Raw genomic sequence first — 23507 nt, 5'->3', positions numbered from 1 at the left:
GCAACTCAGTGAACGGTTACCAAGCACAAGTCCTGGGAGAATGGAAACTATTTTCCCACCACTGCAGGCAATTCTCAGCCAGATAAGGACATTTTTCTTTGGAGCTTCGCTTTCTGCTGTAAGGAAACCGATGACACCGAGTTCACAGGATGAGGCCACGCAACCGTTTCTCACTACAAGAGATTGAAGGAAACGTTTGCCATGTAAACCGATCCCCCTTATCAGTCTGTCTGCAGCCACCAGACAAACAAGATAAAAGCAAAATCCAGTATCCAATTCTGAAAAAAAAAAAAAGAAACCCACCACCTTAAGAGTTAAACATTACCCTCTCCCACAACTAATTAACACACTGCATTAAACTACATTTGGTCAATAACTCCAATGATTTGAGTGGAAAACAGTTTATTTGTGAAACACTTCAAACAACTCCAGCACAGCTCCTGAAATTGAACCCAGAGCAAACTTTTGTTTTTGTACAACTATCCAAAGAAAATGGAAAAAAAAAAAAAAAAAACTATGCCAGTGAAATATGCAAGAATCCAGAGAAATGCACCGTCGAGTGCACAGACACTTGAAAAATAAAGATTAAAAAGTGTGAAATGTGTGAAGCCAGAAGGATCAGAAGTGTCTGCTGGAATGTTGCAGAGAGAAAGAGAGAGAGGGCAGAGATCAGAGCACAGGCAGATTTTCAAAGGGCTGATATCAACAGGAGGTTCTGGTTTGGATTTGCGTTACAAATGTTCCGAACTGCGGCAACACACATTTCATAAGTTCAAATAAAAAAAAAACAAACAAAAAAAAAACAATTTACTCCCGATTGCTTTGTGTTTAAAATGACTGGCATAATGATAGTAAATCATGACACATCCTTCATAAAAAACTTTGACCAGTTTTGAGGAGGGACAGTTCTTGTCTACAGTGAATATCAGCCTAAGCTTTGAAAACCTGGAGCCTCTTAGCTCTTAAAAGAACAGAAGATCCCCAGAAAATTCCAAGAAATTTACCTAAAAAAAAAAAAAAAAAAACCCCAAAAATGAAAAAGATACAAAAAAACAAAAACAAAAAACAAAATGATCCTCCTTGAATTTAGAGTTGGTGGACAGTCTTAGCGCCACGTTTGGCCATGGAGAAATCGCGGCCCCGTTTCGTTCCGTGGTCACTGGGGGGCCAGCGGGATGCCTCGGGCGTCGGTGACCTGCCCCTCCTGCAGGTTCTTCACCAGCTGAGCCAGCCAGCGCTTGGTGGTGGTGTCGTCCTTCAGCACCTGGGCGAAGGTGCTGTCCTTCAGCTGGTCGGGCAGACACTGACGCAGCGCCTCACGGGCTCTGAGGGAGAGATCAACACAGGCTGATTCATACTGTATTTTTATTGGTTAGTTGGCCAACATAGGTCAAAGCAGCAGTCGGAGATGATCGCATCTCTGACACTTCATAGCAGGTCGTCTTTGGTTGAAAGACTGAGACAACAGCAGTGGTTGAACTGGCCTCACAGGGCGACATCCGACCATCGGCTTGGAGCAAACGCCAACATTCTCTCACGATTGTCATCCTTCAGCCAAACATTGCAGTGTGTAGCGGGCTGAAGCAGGGAGACATTTTAAATACTACAGCAGGAGTGTCAAACCTTGAGTGGACCGGACAGGTAAAAGAGCCACAATAACCTTGAAATTTAAGGTATTCGTGATAAAATGTCAAGATTATCACAAAATTGCTACTTAAAATGTGATCATAGCATCATAATACATCAGATGATCAATATACAGGAAGAAGCTTCCACAGGAGAGTTACTGATGTCGATGACTGACACATTTTTAAAAGAAGTTATTTATACAAAATCTGAAAATCCTTGTCAAGTAGCACCGCTTCAAGAGTCAGTAAGTTATGAGTAATAAATGACATTAAATGTACAGCAATACAAACTGTTGTCATGGAAATCAACAATTGTCTTTAAAAATAAAAGATTTTGGTTTGGATTTGAACGGGTATTCATGTTGAAAATGTGTGGTTTTTTTTTTTTTTTTTTAAATAGACTGGATATAAAGAGATTGATGCAACAGCTCAGGACTGTTTCAGAGTAGAGCTAATTCACCATTTAAAAACTTAAAAGTATGAACTCAAATCCTGAGGTTACAAAGTTTTCAACGAACACAATGTGGTTGATTGATGTATTGGCTCCCCCTAGTGGCCAGGTCTCCTTTCCAGTCAGTGTGCCCAGTCCTGCCCTGCATGACAAGATCACCGTCCGACTGCCCTACCTGAGGTTGTCCGACAGGCGAAGGTAGCAGCGAACGACGTGCTTGAGTAGACGAGCGGAAGGTTCTTTGGAGAGCTGCAGCACCATTTTACCCTGCGGGGTGAAAGACGAGCGCATCAGTGAAGCAGGAGACTCTGTAACCGAAGGATCGGCGGACCGACACTTACGAGGATCATGGCCACGTGGGAGAAACGCTCATAGGTCTGACAGATGTAAGCCAGTCCTGTGTCGTCCAGCAGGATCTTCTGCAGGATGAAAGTTGCAACCTGAAAAAACAGAAAGGAGAAAATTAAGGCGCACATTACTTGTCATGACAGTGTACAGTGTGTGTGTGTGTGTGTGTGTGTGTGTGGGGGGGGGGGGGGGGGGCAGGATTAAAAATCTAAAAGGAAACTGCTGGTCAAACTTGGTTCCCTTTAAGTACATTTGAATTTCAAGCCATTGATTAAGTGTCACCTGGTAGAAGTGAGGAAGTAAGGAGCAGAGATAGATTTGGCTCCATTAAGTGCCTGCACGGTGCAGTGAAACAGCACCTTTAAGCCAAAGTTGAGGGTTTAATCAAAGAGACGTTTATCCATTCCAGTGAAACCAGGTTCAGGTGTAGATCGAGGATTTCATCAGGATACTGAATTCATCCCTTGGTCAGTGCCAGAACAGCTTAGATTCAATTAGAACAATCTGGAAGGAAGAAAACCGATCAGGGACGTCTGCGTTTTTCCATTTCTGGACACGAACTGGGCCCCAAGTTGATTAAGATGATAAAAGGTGACATTTATCAAGTTTGAGAACTGGAAATAAATGAAATGGAGAAAAAAAATGCATGCTCTGTAAAGAGGAGTCTTTTTGATACGGTTGTGTTTAGGAGTGGCAAGTTTCATTTCATTAGCTACAATATCTTAGAGGTACAACGAAGGATTCCAAGCCTTCTAAATGTGTAAAAAGAAAAAAGAAAAAAGAAAAGCAAGACACTCAGGTCTGTAAATGAGAATTTTACCTGACAATATAAGCTAATAAGTAATAAACTAAAGATTGAATATATCCATCAGTATGCTCATCCTGTGTATCGCTCCAGAACAATATAAATGAATATTTCTTTCGCAGGCGATTGAGCAATTTGTCCCAACCTAAATGGAGAATCAACAAACACCATTTTTATGATGACAGCCCACCTGTGAAACTAAAAAAAAAAATATATATATATATATATAGCTACAGATCAAAAAAGTACCGTCTTGGAGAGTTCACTGCCGGACTCCATGATTCGCAGACACAGCGGGATGATTTCAGTGGTGAGGAGGAAGTTAATCACTTCCTGCTCGTCGGTTTTGACCAAGGCACCTGGAGCAAAGACGAGATCCATGAGGACAAACGCACATTTTGGAAACGATGCTCAGGCAAAACGTTAAACCGGGGGGATTGTTCACCGATGACTCCGAGACTGGTGAGGCGCAGGTATTCGAAGGGGCGCGTTTTGCTCACAGTGTGCAGGAAGGGGTAAAGGAAGAGGGGGATGTGCGCTGCGAGGAAAGCAGACCTGGTGAGGAGAGAGCAGGTGACGTGAGAAATCCATGGGTTTGTACATCAAAATCAAATTTAATGAGATCCATTTCAAAGAGGTCCGTAAACTTCCGGCTGTACCTGGTCTCGGGGTGGGAGGCGACGCATTGCAGGAGCGCCAGAGCATTACACACTCTGTTAGACTGGTGAGCTGTGAGTGTAGGTGGGTTTATAGAGGGGTAGATGTTGACTATTTCCTAAAATACACAAAGAAAGTAATCAGTTAAAAGCACAAAGACCCACAGGATCAAGGGAGGCGGAGGAAAGAACAAACCTGTAAAAGAGCAGCGATGGTGCCGCAGGAGTGCCAGAGCATTGGAGCCAGGTCCGGCACAGATTCGCGTTTCTTGCTCAGCTCCAACAAAGCATTTTCTCTGGTTTCTGGACTGGATAACTCGTTGATCCATTGATAGATCTTCTCCCGGTCTACTTGGGCCAGAGCTGTGACGTTACTTACAGCCTGGAAAAAGAGCATTTCAGGTCAAATCAATGTCCTGGAGAGTAGTTCACAAAGAAGTTGATCACTTCGGTTTGATCAAATCGTACTGTTCAAAAGTAGGACTCTTTCAGTCTGTGATCCTGCTTTCACGAAGTGAGCATTCATACAACAACACAGGGTTCAGGACAACTGCTGTGGCAAAAAATGGAACAGTTCATCTTATTCACACTGTCAAAATATGTATAGATTGTGATACTTTAGTTTAGGGCAACTTGAATTCCCCTTTCATTTGAGTCTTCGATCATTCAACAGTACCACAAGTTATTGAACAAAGAGAAAAAGGGGAAACTCACCAAAGGAGAAAAAGCCAAACAAAAAGCTCAAACCACCATCTACAATCAAGCCAATGTCACATGTGCAAACAAAAATCTCCAGGTAGTCAGCAAGCACAAAGTTGTGATAAAGAGCATACATTGAGTGGCCAGTGATCACTTTATTCTGCCTCTTTTGTTTCCTTCCCCAGCTCATCTGATTCACATGATTAAAGCCTCTGAGAAGAGCCTGATAAGTGGGTGAGTAGCAGACCAATATGTGGGATTATTGTCCCGAGTGTATGGCATTGTTAGAGTAACTGTGCAGCCATTGGCACCTTCAGTACAGTTAGCATACTCATGTTTGTAGCAAGAGGCGTTTTAACGCTTGGGCCACACAGTGGAGCAGTGGTTACCCTTCTGGCCTCACAGCAACAAGATCTGGGCTCAAATACCAGTGGATAGATCGCTTGCTCCTGCAGAACGAATGTAGTCACGTCTACATGCGTCTAGAAATCCATCTGGATCTTTTAAGGACCTGCTACTTCACGTTTGGGTTGCCGCGATTCCCTGGGTCCTTACAGGTGATCGTGGACTGCCAGAGCTGCTTGCACCTTTCGAAAGCGACTAAAATGATTAGGAGGTGTGACTCAAGTGTAGTTCAGGCGCAAACTCATTAAGGCTGTGGTGGAAATCAAACCATTCCAGAAGAAGGTAGGGGGAGGATTTGAATACGACTCTTCTCTGGCCGCATGTGATCAATTGATATTCTCAAACTGAACAGAATCATTAAAGCTGCAACAGAAACATTTTCACTGAGCCGTTAAACGGACACAAAGCGGGGACTGAAGATGGTTGGAAAGGTCGGAGCAGCATTTATTGGCACAATTTACTCACCGCTCCCGTGGCCAGCATTATCCGGAGATCTTTCTCGTTGTCCGCAGGTTGTTAAAAAAAAAAAAAAAAAAGTACGTGAACCAACTAGAGTTTGAAGGAGTGAACTAACTGGCCGGCGGTATAGCCAAGTGAGCAAAACAAACACACACACAGCACAGGAAGCTAACCCGAGTTAGCCACTTAAGACACAATTTCAATCCTGGACGCAAGGTTATCAACTGCAACGACTATGAAGCGACGAAGAGAACACAGTCCACGAAACGGGCAGGGAAATAATTCGTCTATCTCATCTCTAAGCGAACCACCGTGCGAAGCATTCTTTTAAAAGCGGTGGTCTCCGAGCGACTTTCTGATTGACGGGCAACGGTGTTAGCTTATATATATAGGCTCATGTAAATATCGCGAGAAGTGGGCTGTGAAGTCTCGCCCGTCATTTCCGTGGTAAATTTTCACATTCCCGCCATCATCGCGCAGCGTCGCGAGGCGTCGTGTGCGGCTCCTGTCAACAACATAAATACCGGAGCGCGTCTGGATGCCGGCAAAGCTGACGTTCTGTCCCCGGAGGACCTACACAAGCTGCAAGCTCCATTAGAAGTCCGAAGGTCGGCCCGTGTCACGGACAGGTGAGGAGCTGCGCGGTGAAATCGCGCCGCGGCATGATTTTCATCCCCAAATTACAATCAGGCAAATTAGCCTGTTAGCTCGCCCCCGCTAGCCCGCTAGCCGAGATGCTAACGTCGGCCTCCTGCATCCATTCAGAGGAGGAGACGACTTTAGCCGCGTCCTGCACGTCCCGTTTAACTCGCCTTCTAACTTCTCCGGTTTCGGACGTTGGTGCGACCCTCTCGTCTCTCCCGGGTGTCGTGAACTTCACCTCGAAGCTCCGACGAGCGGCTGGTTGTCAGTGTGCTGTTCGCCTCTGCATCATCTGTGCTGCTGCGGACACACAGAAGCCCCATCAGGCTAGTTAGCAAACACTGGCTGTCAGTGGTACCGTTAGCCAACTGATCGCTTAGTTTTGGTAGTTTAATAAACCCGAACCCGGTTGTGTTAAGGTTTCTGTGCTACGAGCTGCTGCGCCCAATCGCGTGTGTTGGGTTTTTGTCAAACTTGGAAGTTTGTTGGGACTTTTAATAGCATGACGACTGTGTGCAGCGCGTTGGAGCAAACCATCAACTCAAACTATGCGAAAGGGCGATTTTACAGTTTGTTTGCAAACTACTTCCCATCGACTCATTAAACACGGTTACAGTATTGTACAATACACTGACACCAGCCACTATTGGGAGATTTCTGCAATGGACACTGCTTCAAGTCCCACTGATTATCTGACCTCGCTGAGGTTTTATGCACCTGTCATCCACGGACAATCACAGCCATTCTGAGGCTAAACTATATCGTGAATTACTCATTTTAGGGGAATAGTGCACATTTCAGGGACAAATTGTATTATGTTGCACATTTCAGGGGTATGTTACACATTTTGGAGGTGAATTCTATTTTATATTGCGTATTTTGGCGCTATAGTGTACATTTAAGGGGTATATTGTAAATGTCAGGTGTGTATTGTAATATGTATTGCACATTAAAGGGGTGTAGTGCACATTTCAGGTGTAAGTTTCATTATATATTCCGTATTTTGGAGCTATATTGCACATTTTTGGGGGGTAAATTGTAGTATCTATTGCACATTTCAGAGCTATATTGCACATTCCCGGTGTATATTATATAATGTATAGGATATTGTATTTGACATTTCAATTTTTTAACTTCTCTTTCAAAATCTTGTTGCACTATTTTTCTTGCCTACATTCTCTATTATCCTGTTCTTATTCTATTGTGGGTGATGTATTTTGTCTGTTTAGTATTCTCTCTATTTTTTTTTTTATTCTCGGGTATATATGTTGACACTGTAGTATGCGAAGTGAGACCAAATTTCTATTGCACTGTGTCTTGTATGTACAGAAGAATTGACAAAGTTCTGTTTACCAAAATGGAAGCGACAGCAAACACATTGCCGTCTCATTTACAGAGTTTTGGACCTTTACAGCACATTAAATGTAGTCCTCGATATAAAGTTTTCATAAAACTGTGATTACGGTCTCTTGACAAATTCGGTTTTCTCCTGTTTAGGGTTTGTTTGATCACAAGTCCCAGCCTTTCCGCATTGCACTGAGGAAAGAAAGCCATGGCGACGGTAGTGCCCAAACTGTCCAGCGGAGGCACTGTGAGGATCCGTCTCACCAGCATAGACCTGGGCACCACCAGGTGGAAAGAGGGGACTTTTGAGATTTTTGAGAAGGACAACAAAGTCAACCTGTGTATTCGATTCAACTGCGGGGGAGCTGCCAAAACTTTCCAGGTACTTTGTGGTTGTATGTGTACACATATATATATATATATATATATATATATTGTTCACACTTTCTTCGTGAACTAGTGTTAGCGTTGTGTCCTAATTTGGCACCATTTTATGTAGGTCAGTAAGCTTAGCGGGTAGAAGAATTGGCTCATTAATCATGATTTACTGTATTAACTTGTAGGGTTGTTCTTGGCTGAACTTCAGAATTAAAAATCCTCTCATGGGTCAGCCAAGGACAGGTGCTAATCAGATCCATCTCCATCAGGAGAAACAAAGTCTGCAGCGCAGATTAACTACAGAATTATTCTTGTGTACCAAAACATGAACGCCTGAGAAGTATGGTATTCAAGGCCCTGTTTACACAACAGTGTTTTCAAGTGAAAACGCCAAACGTTTGTTGTTTTTCGAATGTCGGTCTGTACAACAATGGTGGTTGGAGCCACCATTGTTTAGGCAACTTTTTGAAAATGGTAGCGTTATAGTTGAGTCATTTGGAATAACAATCCAATTTTGTCATCTGTGCATACAAATGTCCATGTTCTGTTATTGTTAATGTTTATATTGTATTATTATGTGTACATGTGTGGTTTGTTTAAAAAAACAAACTGCACCAACTGGTGGCCCAACATGAAAACAACATTGTTTTCAGCATTTCTGCCGTTCCATATAGATAGATGTCTTCAGAATGTTGTTGTTTGACAGACTTTGCGTGTAACGTTTCTGAAACGAAAATGCAAAAAAAGCAAAGTGAAGCAGAATGACGTCTGGGTTTGATGACGAGCATTAAACATGACCCTGATGAACTGTTTACGTCATAGGTTCTCAAAGTGCGGCCGGCGGCCAATGGCAGTCCGCAGCAACATTTATTGCGGCCCGCAATTAATTACAGTTGTTAGTTTCAATCCAACTGCGCATTGACATAATTGTTTTCTGCAGATGTGCGTCTTGCCCATCCACACCTCAAAACTGAGCCGGGGTTTTAGAATTTTAGACCTGTGTAAAAAACAAACCAAAAAAAACCTTTTCTGGGTTTGCAAGTTACTTAAAAGCTAAAGTTTTATTTGTTTCAGTTAACCAAATATGCTTTGTTGAAGACTTGAAAAATGTTTAATATTGAATTTCATTGGCCGTCCCACTTTGTGTGTATCGTTATTTAATACAGTATTTTGCCACTAGGGGTAATACACCGTTATCAGAATTCACTGTATGGACATATTAAACTTGAATAAAAGCAAAGAAAACAAACTTTGTGACGATAGCAACTCGTTTTGTCACCTTCAGCTAAACCAAAATGTGAAGAACATCAACCAGTATCCAAACCGGATCATGCTGACGCTGAAGGACAACAGTGTGATCATCTTGGACAAGATGAATCTGTCTCTGACACAGAAGACCAAGGAATACCTGGAGAAGCTCAAGCAGGGAAAAGCAGGTGTGTGCACCGCCTCTCAGTTCACAGAAACACAAGAGAACCTTCATGTCCACTCTCTCGGATCATCCTGATTAATTTTCTGAGTTGAGTTTCTGCAGGTCCTCAATGCAAACACAGTGCTCATTAGGAACATCACCATGTGAATAAATAGATATTTCAATATGTTTGGAGTTTAGATCTTATGAAAAAGTGTAAAACGTTTGGAATTTACTTGAGTTACTGGATTAATTTGTGGTAAAATGTGATCCGATCGACTTTGTGACAACGGCACAAATGTATACAGACACAAAGTGCTTGACCTAATACCATACCGTTATATTTTATGTGTTATGTAATGTATACAACGTGGGAACGGTGAAAAGTGTAATGGCTGCAATAAAAAAAAAACAAGGTAACTGGAGTTGTGACTGAAACAAAGTCAGACCATGGTTGTTTGGTTTTATAATATCAAGTAGAAAATAAATTGGTAAAACAGACAAATAATAATAATCTTTATATTATGTTGTGCTTTCAGACTGAAGAGTTGCTTCTAACCTTGAATCGGCGGCGTCATTAGATGGAAAGACAAGTCTGGGTGGCACTTATCTTGTTTATCTCTCTGAAAAAAGGCCTTCAAGCTTTTTATTTGATTATGCAAACTACTGCCTGTTTTGACGTTGTGTTGACGGACTTAGAGCAGTTCCTCTCTACGTGTTGAGCCTTTTTTTTTTTTTTAATATAGGAAGAAGTGGTTTCCAGGTAGGTAGAACTAATAGAGGCTCGGCTGTTTGTCACATGTTTGTATTGGTCATGTGACACTGCGTCACACTCCATCACAATATAACAGTAATCTAGTATGACACTATATCTTAAATGGACGTGTGGCGACGGCTACAATTAGCAATAGTAGAAAAGGTTCACGACAAACACGACAACAAAGTTGAAAAACTTGGGCTCAAATGGAAAAATCTACACCTCAAATGCATATTTCTGATAAAGACTGAGCCGCGCAGCATTCAGTCACTCAGAAATCCAACGTATGTTCGCTTAAGGAAATGTATTTATGTAGAGAATGTTGGTTTGTTTGACAGTTAATTCTCCTCGAGCTGATTTCAACACATTACATTACATTTACTTTTATCATCGTCCAGCTTGTGCTGGTCTGATACACAATTATCTTCACTTCAGTGTTTCTTATCGTAGATAAACGATTGGATGAAACAGTTGTTTTGTGCATCCTCTTTTGAGGTCAGACTGACAGATCAGAAGAATGACGCTTATGAGCTGTGCTTTTTTTTTTTTAAGGACTTTTTGTTGACCTCTTTTTGTTATTTCTTTGCCTTTCATTCTTGACTTTTTTTGTTGTTGTTTTTTTCCAGTTTTGAAGTCACATGGAAGTGCAAACTTCAGCGTTCTTGGCAGCCGCGCTGTGAAAAACGAGAGCAGCCCATCCGGAGAGAGGCAGGTGAGAAGGAACTGGAGACCAAACTGGAGATCATCTCTTCACGCATTCAGGCGACGGTGCCCTTTAGCTTTTTTTTCCACCCGAACATCTCAGGCTTCCAATGTGTTCCAGACGACGCCGCGGCGGCAGAGCGCCGAAGGCCGCGAGGAATCGACCCCACGGAAGCCGCTGGGCAGCCCGAGCAGGGCGGCCTCCACCCCGACTCGCTCCGGCCTCTCTGAAAACAGGTTGGCCACGCGTTTTACACTCGGCACAGCTCACTTCCTTCAGTTATGGCCTGCGAGGCTTCGGGTGGCTTCTGAACGGTTCAGTCGCGTTTTATTTCAGGAGCGAGAAGAGAAAAAGACGGCTCAACTCCGAAAGTGACCTGACCGAGGACTACCCCAAAGAAAATGACTCCTCGAGGTAACGACGCTCCACACCGTCTTGTGAACTGAAATTGGAATCAATGGTTACCTACACTATACATTGTTTACGGCTTCATTGTAAGATGAATTAGATGGTACATTTTTTGATATATGCATGTGTTGACAAGACGCATGGAGAAGCTTTTAGTGTTTAAATGTTGTTGTTTTTTGAAGCCTCACCTCTGAGAGCGGTTGCGGACCCCCTCTCAGATCTATTTACCAAAACATTACATTGAAGATAGACACTGATGGAGACACTCGTTACCTGTTTGCGTGACAACATTTCTTGTGAAAACGTATAGTGTGTTAGTTTCCTCTTGTCAGGTAACCTCCATCATCCGTTTCCTTTTTTTCAGTAACAACAAGGCCACTTCAGACCCTTGCAGGAAGTTTCTGTTGAGCTGTAAAGAAAAGCTGAAGCAGTCTGAGGAGAACAGGAGCTCGGGTAATCTTGCACATCACACCTCAGTCACAGCGCTATCTGTGGTTTGTTTATACGCGCGCAGCATATCGTGCTTCAACACACTGTTCCTTCTGGCCCGTGTGCAGCTCCTCTGGGTTCGACTCCCCTGCAGCCATCCTCGTTTTACGGCAGCCGACCCGTAACTAAAGACTATAGTCAGAGCCACTCTTTCCTGGACAGGTGAGCGTGGGAGGCCTCGATGGGTTCAGACAGAAATGCAACGCCGTTCATTCCAGTGGTGACCTACCGCGTGTCTTTCCCTTCCAGGCCGTCCTCTGCACAGACCCCCACGGCCAAGAGAAGCCTCATGCTCCCCAACCACTCCACTCCCTTTAAGAAGGTGCGGCCCTCTCTGGACTACGGAGGCTGGAACAAGCAGAGACCGTCCACTCTGGTGCAGCCCCAGGCTCCCCTGCAAGGGTAAGATGTCCCAACAGACCACAGTAAACACGGTCGCGTGTATTTTAGTCCGACGGCTCATCCGTCACATTTTTCTTCCCTCCGAAACGTACAGGTTTTCCAACCTGGGTAACACTTGCTACATGAACGCCATCCTGCAGTCCCTCTTCAGCCTCCCTTCCTTCTCCAGCGACATGCTGAAGCAGAACTTCCCCTGGAAGAAGATCCCCATCAACGCTCTGCTCAGGTACTCATTAGTGCTTGTTCAGCACAAAGGGAAGCACCATGCTGCGGGGAATGTAAAAGGAGTTTAACAGCTTTTACAGAACAAACAACCAAATGTTAATACGCTGTTTTGTTATCTTTTGTTTTGTTATCCTCCACGAAAATGGATTCTTCTTCACAAGTCGGCTTCATTAGGGAAAAAAAGGAAATGGCACAAAAAGACAGAATACCCTTTTGATGCCTCTTTTGCACACGATCCCAGTGTTTAAAATACGTTTTTGTAAAGTCAGGCCACAGTAAAGCACAGTAGTGCTTCAAGACATTCCTTTCATTCATTCAGTACATTACTGATCCAGTGTAAAGTCAAGGAGGCGTAAATCTGTCAATCGGACATCGGACATTGGACAAGTGAAGCAGTGACCTGATTTCACATCGCAGAGTTAACGTCGTCAACCAAGCACACGTTTGGGTCCAGTGCTACTTCAGGGTAAAAGGCAGCTGTGACAACTTTAGAGCCATTTCCCTAAAATGCAACGTATAGTTTATTGGTTTCACAGGTCGTGGTGTGATGATGGTCATTTGAATTACTACATCGATTGTGTCATGCAGGCGCTTTTCTCACCTCATGGCCAAGAAGGACGTCGGCTGTCCAGAAACTAAAAAGGACCTTTTGAGAAAAGTGAAGAGTGCCATCTCCTCCACGGCCGAGCGCTTCTCCGGCAACGTGCAGAATGTGAGTTCTCCTTTCCCAATATGCTGCTTAATTTTAAAGATTTACTTCTTTTTTTTTTTTTTTTTCTAATGGAGCTTCACTCATCAGTGAAATCGAAAATAACTTAATCTTGTGTCTCAGCTGCCTTTCCTCTCACTGTGTTGAGCTAAAAGTTTGGCTTGATAAGTGAATGGCGCAGTGTGTGTGTTTTTTTTGTGTGTGTGTGTTTTTTTCCCCACCGGTCAATTAACTATAATGTCATCACATTTTAGGATACTTCTTGAAAGATCAGCTCTCTGAACGCTGAGGACAAACGTTAATTTTCCACCTAAATCTTTGTTAGAAAACAAGTTTTCATATAACAACTAAAGCCACTTGGACAATACCTTCATGTTATTACAAGTCTTGATGTGCTTTACACACATAGGTTGTATAACTCACATCATTGAGGCCACCTCTTGTAAGATTTAAGGACAACCAGCGACTGATGTTTCCTAATCTCGTTACTTCCATGTATTAATTGTTGCTCTCCTTGACGGATTTTGAAGTAAATGAGTCATTTTCATTCAAACTTGTTTCCCAGGACGCTCACGAGTTCTTGAGTCAGTGTTTGGACCAGCTGAAGGACGACGTGGAGAAGATCAACAAAAGCTGGGCGAACGACGCCGCCTCCTGCGAGAGCAGTCCGGACGGACCCACGTCGTCGGGAGGGAAGGGCGAACCCGGGGAGGAGGTGGACACCACCCGCATCTACACCTGCCCCGTGGCCGTCAACATGGAGTTCGAGGTGCAGCACACGATCACATGCAAAGGGTGAGACTCGGTCTTTTTGAGACCTTGAATCCACCGAGTGTGGGAGGGAAGCGCAGCGTTGTGACCCAGTGTGGCGTTTCAGCTGCGGGGAGGTCGTGACAAAGCGGGAGCAGTTCAACGACCTGTCCATCGACCTGCCGCGCAGGAAGAAAACTCTGCCACTTCGCTCCATCCAGGATTCTCTAGATCTCTTTTTTCGGGTAAGTCTTTTCCAGTCACCATCAGCCTCCCGACTTTCTGAATTCCAGTGTGACAGCAGGGACTTTCTTTCTGTTGCAGATGGAAGAGATTGAATATTCATGTGAAAAATGTTGTGGGAAAGCAGCAACTGTCACACATAAATTCAGCAAGTTACCCAGGTATCTGCACGGATACAATTCATGCTTGCATTGCATTTCCATATATATGTATATATATATATATATGTATATAATCCTGACTGTTGTGTTTCTTCTCTCCTCTCCTTGCAGAGTTCTCATCCTCCACCTAAAGCGCTACAGCTTCAACGCCCAGCTGTCTCTGAACAGCAAGCTGGGCCAGCAGGTGGTGATTCCCCGATACCTCACCCTGCTGTCCCACTGCGCCGAATCTACGCGAAACCCCATCGGCCTCGGCTGGAGCTGCCAAGCCTCTGCGTAAGCAATCTAGACCAACCCCAAACACAAGTGTGTTGCAAACGGTCACTGAAAGCACGTAAACTCGGTGGAATATTGAGAAATTAAACGATCAGAAGATTTGGCTAACTTATGATGGATAGAACCCATTTCCTCAAGTCTGCTGCTCATCCCACAAATTAATGTTGCTCAGTTTAAATAGATAGTCTTGACAGTATAAGATTCACCATTAAACATTGTTTAAACGGAAATACTGAGCCATTTTTTTCCTTCCTATTTGTACTGATTTACACATTATCTGTACTGTCTAGACTCGTGTGTCAAACTCATTTCAGTTCAGGTCCCACATACAGAACAGTTTCATTTGAGTGGGTCGGACTGGTGGAATAGTTCCACGGTAACCTTTAACTTTAAATAATTTCTTTGTTGTGACCCAGCAATCGGCACAGGAAATGACTACTATGCAAAATACAGTCAAATGTAAAATAAAATCTACTTCCATAGCTGTTGCATTATGGGGGATTTTACAAACTCATCCTGACAGCGTGACTTTGAGACTGAGATGACTCTCCTTCATGGCTGCAGTGCAGATATCTCAGCTTAGGGCTCAGTTTTATGTTGCATCCATTATTAAGGAATTTGTATTTTTTTTAAATCCATGTTTTCTCTAAAAGGTTTACAATTTGTTGGTCGTTTTGGTCCACGAGCCTTATGTTTGACACCCCCGGTCTATTGCTTTTTTAGAAGTGATGACTAATGAGGATTTGATGAAACTTAGACTTCTAATATTACATTTCTTGGTTTGTCTCAAAGGTCCCGAACACTAAAAACATCACATTCTGTCAACTCCTCCGCCGCACCGCTTCGGTGAGTCCCGTTCAATTATTACCTCCATGTCAACGAAAGTTTTTCTTCTGGCCGCTTCAACTTCCTGCTTCTTGTTTTTCCCCCCTCACCCTCTCTTTGATGACCGTGTGCAGAAGGATCGGCGGAAAAGTCGCCAACTCCAGCTCCTCCTCGATCCTCATCGACTCAGACTGTGAAGAGGAGCCTTGTCGGAAAGTGAACGTGAGCCGCAAGCGGCGTCTCAGCACCTGCCTGCCCGACGACGACGACCGACCAGAGGAGGTAGGATTCTGCGCGCTAAATTTCTAAACCCCGCCTCGGGTTTTCTGCCCCCGTTGTGACGGTTTCCTCCGTGTCCTCAGAGGGCGGCGGCTATTAATTCGTCAGACTTTGGAGGCATAAACGATGACGAGATGCTGGCGGCCGTGCTGGAGATGAGCCGCCAGGAGGCGGGGATGTTGTCATCGTCCCGGCCGGAGGACGAGTCCACCTGCAGTCCCGACACGGGCTTCGTCGACGCCGATCACGACCTGGCTTATCACGCAGATCTGATTGAAACGGAGAGCAAGCAGCCGGCAGGTGAGCCGGCTTCGCGGGGTGAACACATCAGATGGGAGAATTTTAAAGGGGTTTCCACTGTAGAACATGGTGGCATGTGGAGACTAACAGTAGATTTTTTTTTTTTTTTTTTTTAGAGAAATGGAGGTATTTATAAAGGCGTGAGAGACATTGAGACGAAAACTACTACATGAATCACGTGCTAATTTCCTGCAGATGTACTGAATTCCCTGGAGTTGACGATGGATGAGAACAAGGAGAACCAGACTCCGGAGGGTTCGCAGCAGCAAGGGGAGCTGGACTGGATGCAGCAGTACAACCTGGAGCAGGAGAGAGAAGATCAGGAGCTGCAGCAGGCGCTGGCCCAGAGCCTGCAGGAGCATGTAAGGCCACAAACATCACCGGTTCCCCGCAGTCGTCTTCAGCACGATCAAATGTCACTTTCAGCTGCAGGTTGTGATCTGATGTCTCCGTCTCACCCTGTTCAGGAAGCCCAGGAGATGAGGGAGGATGACGATCTGAAGAGAGCCACTGAGCTCAGCTTGCAAGGTAGCACTGGAAAAACAAGCGGTTTACTTTAGTGCCATCCGGGCGTCCGGAGGTGTCGGCGTACCGATTGTCTGCCGTTCCTCGCTCATCGTAGTTCTATATGTCCCTTTGCAGAGTTTAACAACTCTCTGCCTGAGCTTCTGTGCTCCGATGACGACTCGGGGACGTGCGAGGATGTGCTGGACATGGAGTACACTGAAGCCGAGGCGGAGAACCTGAAGAGGAACTCCGAGGTACTTTGTCATGTTTCTGGTTTTCCTGAGTGTTTCTCAATCTTTGAAATCCTGCAGTGAATGTCTGGAACCAGACAAAGAGTCATTCCACTTGAGAATAATGTCGAATAATTGAACCGACGCCCCATTTACATGATGCTTCAAGTCAAAATGCACAAATTTTTGCTTTTTCATTAAAAAAAAAAAATTTGCGTTTTCACTCAAACGTTGTGTAAACGGGCCATTGGTGACGTTACATGAATGTCAAATTACTTCTAACATCTGAAGCTGCATGAATACATCCTGTTTATCTCCTGGTAAATTAAACGGCTGGAGACATGAAAAGTCGTGGATCCACGTTACTACCAAGATTTATGATTTTCGGCCTTTTGAGTCGTCCTGTTTCCTTCTGTGAAGGTTTGACCTTTGATGTTCTCTTCATCCACAGACCGGTGACCTGCCCAACTCCTTCAGACTCATCAGTGTGGTCAGTCACATCGGGAGCAGCTCCTCCTCTGGTCAGCGCTTCATTCAATCTAATACATTGGTCTTTATATAATGATACTTAAACAGATATAGAATAAAGCCATGGGTCAGGAGTCTGCAACCTTTTGCCGTTTTCAGTTTTCCACCAAATACAATTGGTCTGAGCCACAAAACGTGTAAATTCTTTAAAAACAAAAATGCAATACAAAGCTTTACACTGCAAAAAAAAAATATGTACAATTTAGATGTATTTTATTACATTACTAATTACATTTTTTCCCCTCAGTTTATTCTTTTTTTCTATTTTCCTTTTTCTTTTCCTGGGAGTGAAAAAACCCTTCTGTACGAGGAATTTTAATAATTTTAGTTTGACTATTTTTTTTTTTACCTGCTTAATTTGCGATGTCCAAATTAAAATAAAAATGTAAGCAAACCGTGAAACATTATTTTCTGAAAATGTCACGGAGCCACTACAGAGGAGCCGAAGAGCCGCAGGTTGCAGACTCCTGATGCGGCACAATGTTTTCATCGATACCGAGAAACGGCGTGGTGAACCACGAGACGACGGGACTGCAGCCTTTAACGCCTGAATGTTCTGGATTGTGTCGACCCACAGGACACTACATCAGCGACGTGTTCGACATGAAGAAGCAGTCGTGGCTGACCTTCAACGACCTGGACGTGTCGCGCACGCAGGAGGCCACCGTGCAGAGGGACCGCGACCGCAGCGGCTACATCTTCTTCTACATGCACAAGTGAGTCTGCCGGGCAAACGGAGCCAAGTCGGAGCTTGTGGTGAATCCTGAGCAGAGTCTGAGTCTCTCTCTCTCTCTTTAAGGGACATGTTCGAGCAGCTGTCGGAGATGGAGCGATCGGGAGCCGGCGGCGCCTCGGAGGCAGCGAGGAACGTCCTGCAGCCGCTCTGAGCCTTCCTGTCAACTACTGATCACCGTCCCGTCGAGCTCGTTTCTCCTCCTCGAGTCACTCAGCCGCAAACTTGACAAGAATCCGCCTCCGTGTCGAGGCTCAACTCCTCCTTTCGTTTTATGATTTTAATCAGCTGTTTTTGTAAAGTTTCCTCTGTCCTTTTGTTCCTCGATCAACTTCTTCGGACAAACTTTCACCGGGAGACACTGGAGCTCCGTGGCTCGTACGGTTACCCTTCATTTCACCCATACGGACTAAATAAAGAGATATTCTACGTTGGAATATAAGCTATTCTAGAGTTAGAGGGTTGTTGTATTTAGCGGGTACATTTGGTGCAATATGTTTGTGTTGCGGCGCAGGGCGGACTCTTCGACGCTTTCTGTGCTCCGCCTGCCTCGTGTGCGAGTGTTTGAACGCAAAAAACAAAAACAAAAAAAGTTCCTGAGCTTTCTTAAGTCTCGCTATGAGTTTGGGATTTTTGACCGCGTGCCTCCCAAAAAGACTAAAAAAAAAACAAAACTTTTATAAATGTGTATACAAGCTTTACTTTAAAAGTCGCACAACCTTTTTTTTTTTGTTTGTTTGTTTTATGTGAAAGGTAGAATCTCCCCTATAAAAGCCAACAGATTTTTCTATTTATTGCAGCATAGGGTTGGAGAGCTCCATGTTTTGCCTTTTTTTTTTGTTTCACCGTCTTAAGGCCAGTATACAGTATTTAGACCTCCACGAGACATTTGCTTCTAGAGATGAGTCCGCTCGAGTTGGCTCCGTCAACAGTTTGTTCCTCTCAACGTCTGCGATCAGTAAGCAAGTTTCCCCAAGTGCTGCGCTTTTTTCCCCTCGAAAAGCATCCTGTCCCAAGAGCGGTGTCGAGAGGGTAAAGATGTACACGTCACGTGAGAACGAAAGGCTTTTTCTACCCTTCATACACGACTTGACTCTTCCTAAAGCAAATTTTAATAAAAAAAATACTACAGTGAAACGAGCTTTTCCGTCTTTTATTTGAGTCACATACACTTGTGCTAGTGTCCGCAGCTGATTTAAAGCCCCCGTCAAAGTGCCGAGCGGTGGAGCCTCGCGGGCTCCGTCGGTGGTCCGCGGCGCCGAGCCCGGAGGGGCTTCAAGGTGCTCGTGCAGCTTCAAGCATCGCAGGAGAAGTAGTGCATCTGTCCGTGTCACCTGTCCTGGCCGCAGTTCTTCATCAGAGGCTCCAGGTGGCGCCCCGTCAGTCGGTTGTACTCACTCAGGATGTAGTTCTCCCTCTGCAGCATCTGCAGCCAAAATCAAATGCGGCGAGGTCATTCCTGGCATATTCACTCTTAATATGAACTTTACGGATCTTTTATGTCGCGTGTCAAACTCGAGGGCCCGTGGGCCAGTTTACCTGAAATTCATACATCCAAAAGTTACTATAAACTTCCATCTGCTGGTGAGTGAGTTGAAATTATGGCGGCCCAGAAGGGTCATCCCTAATGCAAAATCCACAACTGAAGTGCGCAGCGGTGGGAAAAACAGGCTTCGTTTCCGAGGGACAATATTTTAGTCGCTGTGATATTTTTGTTAAACTCTCCCGTGATCAAAATGGTCCGTCAGCCTTCTGTTGCGTTGTGGCTTTTGCAGGCGCGTTGCAACTTTCTGGGCCACCATATGAAAGGGATCGGCAAATATGAAAAACTTCACGCAGAGGGAAGAAAATCAAACGGGAGACAATATTCTCACTGGGTGTCACAGACCTCGGTCCATTCTTCCTCCGTCTCGTGCCTGTATCCCAGCAGGTGACAGATTCCGTGTGCAGTGACGACCTGAGACCAGGAGAGAAGTTACAACCGGACATGGAAAAACAAACGTCTTGTATATTTCGGAGCTCCTCATCCTTCTCAAACTGCCTAATCCCCTCCCCGATCTGCACCTGAATGAATAAAAACCTGATGTGTTATATTGCAGTTGCTCACAGTGAGAGCACCGTGCAGGTCCAGGTTCTGCTCCTGACACTGCTTCATCACAAACTCCACGCCGAGAAAGATGTCCCCGAGGTTCAGCTCGTCCCTATGGAGTGGACACGGCAGCTTCCCGGGCCTCAAATCCTGGAGACAAGAAGAAAGCAATAAAGTTAAAAAGATAACCTCGCCACCAAAAAAAAAAAATACATAGAGTACATATAAAGCACATACAATAGATGAATGATAACAGAAATCTATTGACTAATTTAAGCACATGCTATAGCAATAATTTATTTTCCTTTTCTCTGTAACTCATTCATCTATTCTGTGCAATAATAATGTACATTTCTAATCATTACAAATATGCAAGAATGTAAAATACCGTGAATATGACTATTGTTATTATTTATCAATGACCACTTGCTGCTGCAACAATGCAAATTTCCCCAATTGTTGGGGAAATAAAAAATTGAATAATTATCCAATCTTAACTTAAAAACTGTCTTTTTTTTTACTTAAAATGTCTTTTTTTCCAAGAACGTGGACTGCAAGATTAAGAATTTGGGCTAAGAAACTGTCGACATGAATTTCAAGAAGACAGAGTTTTGAATTTACACTTCACAGCATATAGAATCACTGAAAGCAAGGCGATATATTGTAATTTTTCAATCATCCACATGCTGTACAAATATTTTGAGAGTAGTATGATCTGCCTCTTGTTTCACTCCGCTTGACTGAACTGCTCCAAGAATTAGAAGCAAATAATTCAAGGATTCAAGGATTCAAGGATTCAAGGATTCTTTATTGTCATATCAAAGAATGATACGAAATTTGGACTCAGGTCCCGGTGAGCCAGTAATAAAATATATAGTAATAAAATATATAGAGCGTAAAATATATACAAATATACAAGAGCAGAATGTAAGTGTGAAGTGTTTGTAGTGCAGGAAGATGGGAGTCTACGGAACATGGCTCGAGTTCACAAGTCTCACAGCTTCGGGGAAGAAGCTGTTCCTGAGCCTGGTGGTTTTGCTCCTAATGCTCCTCAGCCGCTTTCCTGAGGGGAGGGGCTGAAACAGTCCATGTGCTGGGTGGGTGGAGTCCTTCATGATGCGGAGAGCCCTCCCCCTGCATCGTGCTGTGTAGAGGTCTGAGGTGGTGGGGAGGCCGCTCCCGACAGTCCTCTGAGCGGCCTTTACCACCCTCTGCAGAGCCTTCCTCTCCGCGGCGGTGCATCCGCCATGCCACACAGTGATGCAGCTGCAGAGGACGCTCTCCACCGCACAGTGGTAGAAGCTCCTCAGGACGGAGCTTCCCAGACCTGCTTTCCGCAACTTCCTGAGGAAGTAGAGGCGTTGGTGGGCCTTCTTGACCAGACGGGAAGTGTTGGCGCTCCAGGTGAGGTCCTTGGACAAGTGTACCCCCAGGTACTTGTAGCTGGAAACCACTTCCACAGCTGCTCCTCCGATGTGCAGGGGAGCGGGGGGGCACCTGACCCTCCTGAAGTCCACCACCATCTCCTTGGTCTTTTCCCCGTTGATGCAGAGGTTGTTTCCACTGCACCACTGCATCAGGTGTTCCACCTCCTCTCTGTATTTGGACTCATCGTTATTTGTGATGCGTCCCACTACTGCTGTGTCGTCCGCAAACTTCACTATATGACAGCTGGGGTGTATTGCCGTGCAGTCATATGTCAGCAGAGTGAACAGGAGGGGGCTCAGCACACAGCCCTGAGGTGAGCCGGTGCTGAGGATGATGGGGGAGGAGACGGTGTCGTTGATCCTGACAGTTTGTGGTCTGTTGGTCAGGAAGTCCAGGATCCAGTTCCCCAGTGTGGGGCTCAGTCCAAGGGAGTGGAGCTTCTGCACCAGGGTCTGCGGGATGATGGTGTTGAAGGCTGAGGAGAAGTCCAGGAAGAGCAGACGGACATAGGAGTTTTTGCTCTCCAGATGGGTGAGGGTTGTGTGGACCACCGATGAGATGGCGTCATCGGTGGAGCGGTTTTTCCTATATGCGTATTGGTGGGGGTCCACAGTGACGTCGATGGAGTCCTTGATCTGAGTCATGACCAGCCTCTCGAAGCACTTCATGACTACCGGGGTTAGGGCGACCGGCCGGTAGTCGTTTAGGCCTGTCACTGTGGAGCATTTGGGGACGGGGACAATTGTGGCAGTCTTTAGGCAGGTGGGGACAGATGACAGTGAGAGTGAGGTGTTGAAGATGTCTGCCAGCACCTCGGACAGCTGGTGTGCACAGTCCTTCAGTACCCGCCCCGGGATGTTATCCGGGCCAGCAGCTTTGCGGGGGTTAATTCCCTGTAGGGTCTTCCTCACATCTGCTGTGGTCACAGTGAGGGGTGTGTCACCAGGCGGTGGTGTGAGTCTAGTGCTGGGGGGGGGGGTGTCCGGGTCTTCGAATCGGGCGTAGAAATTGTTGAGTGTGTCTGGCAGGGAGGGGTCACTTGGGCATTGTGCATTCCTGGTGTTGTAGTCTGTGATGCACTTGATGCCCTTCCACATGCGCCGTGGGTCGTTGGTGGTGAAGTGACCCTCAATCTTTTGGGAGTATGTGGCTTTGGCCCTCGCGATGCCTGCATTCAGCTCTTTCCTTGCCTCTTTGAGTGCTGGTGCCTCTCCTGCCCTGAATGCAGCATCCCTAGCCTTCAGTAAGGTTTTCACCTCAGCGTTCAGCCAGGGTTTCTGGTTCGGGTAGCAGGTGATTGTCTTGGTGGTGGAGACGTCATCAGCACACTTGGAGATGAAGCCGAGGACAGAGGAGGTGTATTCCTCCAGGTCCACCTCTCCCTCGTATGTGGCTGCCTCCCTGAAGACCTGCCAGTCTGTGCATTGGAAACAGTCCTGGAGCACAGCGGCTGATTCTCTGGGCCACACAGTGACTGTCCTCTTTGTTGGCCGGCTCCGTCTCAGCAGGGGGCGGTATGCTGGCGCCAGCATGACGGTGATGTGGTCAGAGAGTCCGAGGTGGGGGCGGGGAAGAGATCTGTATGCTCCGCGGATGTTGGTGTACACACAGTCCAGGGTATTGTTTCCCCTTGTGGGGATGGTGACGTGCTGGTAAAACCTGGGCAGAGTGTCTGTCAGTTTCACGTGGTTAAAGTCCCCCGCAACCACGTAAAACGCCTCCGGGTGCCTCGTCTGTAGTGAGCTAATGGTGTCCCAATAACCCATCATATAAGTCTTCCCTGTGCATCCAGTGACAGATTGGTGGTTAACTGGGTTGATGGTGCAAACACTGCGGGATCAGACACATTACAAATAAATAGATAATTTAAAAGTCAATGTATAAACATTATGACTTATAATTGCAAAACGTGGAGTGTGCACTGTGTACTAACGCAGCAGCACGTGGACTCTGTCAGCCTCTGTCATTAAAAGCATCGAAAAGCGTGGTTTACCTCGTAGAATGGAAACGACAGGACGTCCGTTGGCACGTTCTTCTTCCTGTACGTGTTATTGATCTGCTGGATCTTGCGGTTGTCCACGCAAACGATGCCCACGTCGAACTTCTGGACCCCCAGGATGTGTCGCAGCGTGTCGATGTCTTTGCGTAGCCTGGCGCGGCGCAGCGGCACCACCTTCTGGAGGTTCCGCAGCACGACTCCCATCGCAAAACTCCACGTTAAAGACAGACGAGCGGGTTG

At 45.4% G+C, this 23507-nt stretch overlaps 3 protein-coding genes across 4 annotated transcripts; 1 reads left to right on the top strand and 2 right to left on the bottom strand.

Annotated features, from left to right (window-relative positions):
* Positions 1 to 1116: 1116 nt before the first annotated feature.
* On the bottom strand, positions 1117 to 5818 carry cnot9 (CCR4-NOT transcription complex subunit 9). Its single transcript, XM_080497710.1, has 8 exons — positions 5458 to 5818; positions 4085 to 4270; positions 3892 to 4007; positions 3678 to 3787; positions 3482 to 3591; positions 2421 to 2519; positions 2255 to 2346; positions 1117 to 1325 (listed from the first exon to the last, which is right to left on the bottom strand). The coding sequence occupies exons 1-8, from the start codon at positions 5473 to 5475 to the stop codon at positions 1157 to 1159; spliced, it is 900 nt and encodes a 299-aa protein (XP_080353836.1). The 5' UTR covers positions 5476 to 5818; the 3' UTR covers positions 1117 to 1156.
* A 128-nt stretch (positions 5819 to 5946) lies between these two features.
* usp37 (ubiquitin specific peptidase 37) lies at positions 5947 to 18811 on the top strand. Of its 2 annotated transcripts, none has more exons than XM_080497818.1 (24): positions 5947 to 6080; positions 7591 to 7819; positions 9101 to 9251; positions 10610 to 10695; positions 10807 to 10922; positions 11023 to 11100; positions 11459 to 11547; positions 11652 to 11745; positions 11833 to 11985; positions 12080 to 12211; positions 12799 to 12922; positions 13485 to 13714; positions 13797 to 13914; positions 13994 to 14073; positions 14185 to 14349; positions 15142 to 15195; positions 15309 to 15456; positions 15537 to 15753; positions 15949 to 16115; positions 16221 to 16281; positions 16396 to 16514; positions 16942 to 17011; positions 17596 to 17734; positions 17818 to 18811. In XM_080497818.1, the coding sequence occupies exons 2-24, from the start codon at positions 7646 to 7648 to the stop codon at positions 17903 to 17905; spliced, it is 2853 nt and encodes a 950-aa protein (XP_080353944.1). In that variant the 5' UTR covers positions 5947 to 6080; positions 7591 to 7645; the 3' UTR covers positions 17906 to 18811. The 2 variants fall into 2 exon arrangements, with proteins under 2 accessions (XP_080353944.1, XP_080353943.1); XM_080497817.1 differs by having other exon boundaries at positions 10789 to 10922.
* A 128-nt stretch (positions 18812 to 18939) lies between these two features.
* On the bottom strand, positions 18940 to 23499 carry ybey (ybeY metalloendoribonuclease). The gene is made up of 4 exons (XM_080497820.1): positions 23262 to 23499; positions 19859 to 19990; positions 19640 to 19708; positions 18940 to 19177 (listed from the first exon to the last, which is right to left on the bottom strand). The coding sequence occupies exons 1-4, from the start codon at positions 23469 to 23471 to the stop codon at positions 19082 to 19084; spliced, it is 507 nt and encodes a 168-aa protein (XP_080353946.1). The 5' UTR covers positions 23472 to 23499; the 3' UTR covers positions 18940 to 19081.
* Between the last annotated feature and the right edge of the window lie 8 nt (positions 23500 to 23507).

The sequence above is a fragment of the Blennius ocellaris genome, assembly GCF_963422515.1.
Source record: "Blennius ocellaris genome assembly, chromosome: 6".
Classification (NCBI taxonomy): domain Eukaryota; kingdom Metazoa; phylum Chordata; class Actinopteri; order Blenniiformes; family Blenniidae; genus Blennius; species Blennius ocellaris.
This window is presented reverse-complemented; position numbering and strand designations above follow the sequence as displayed.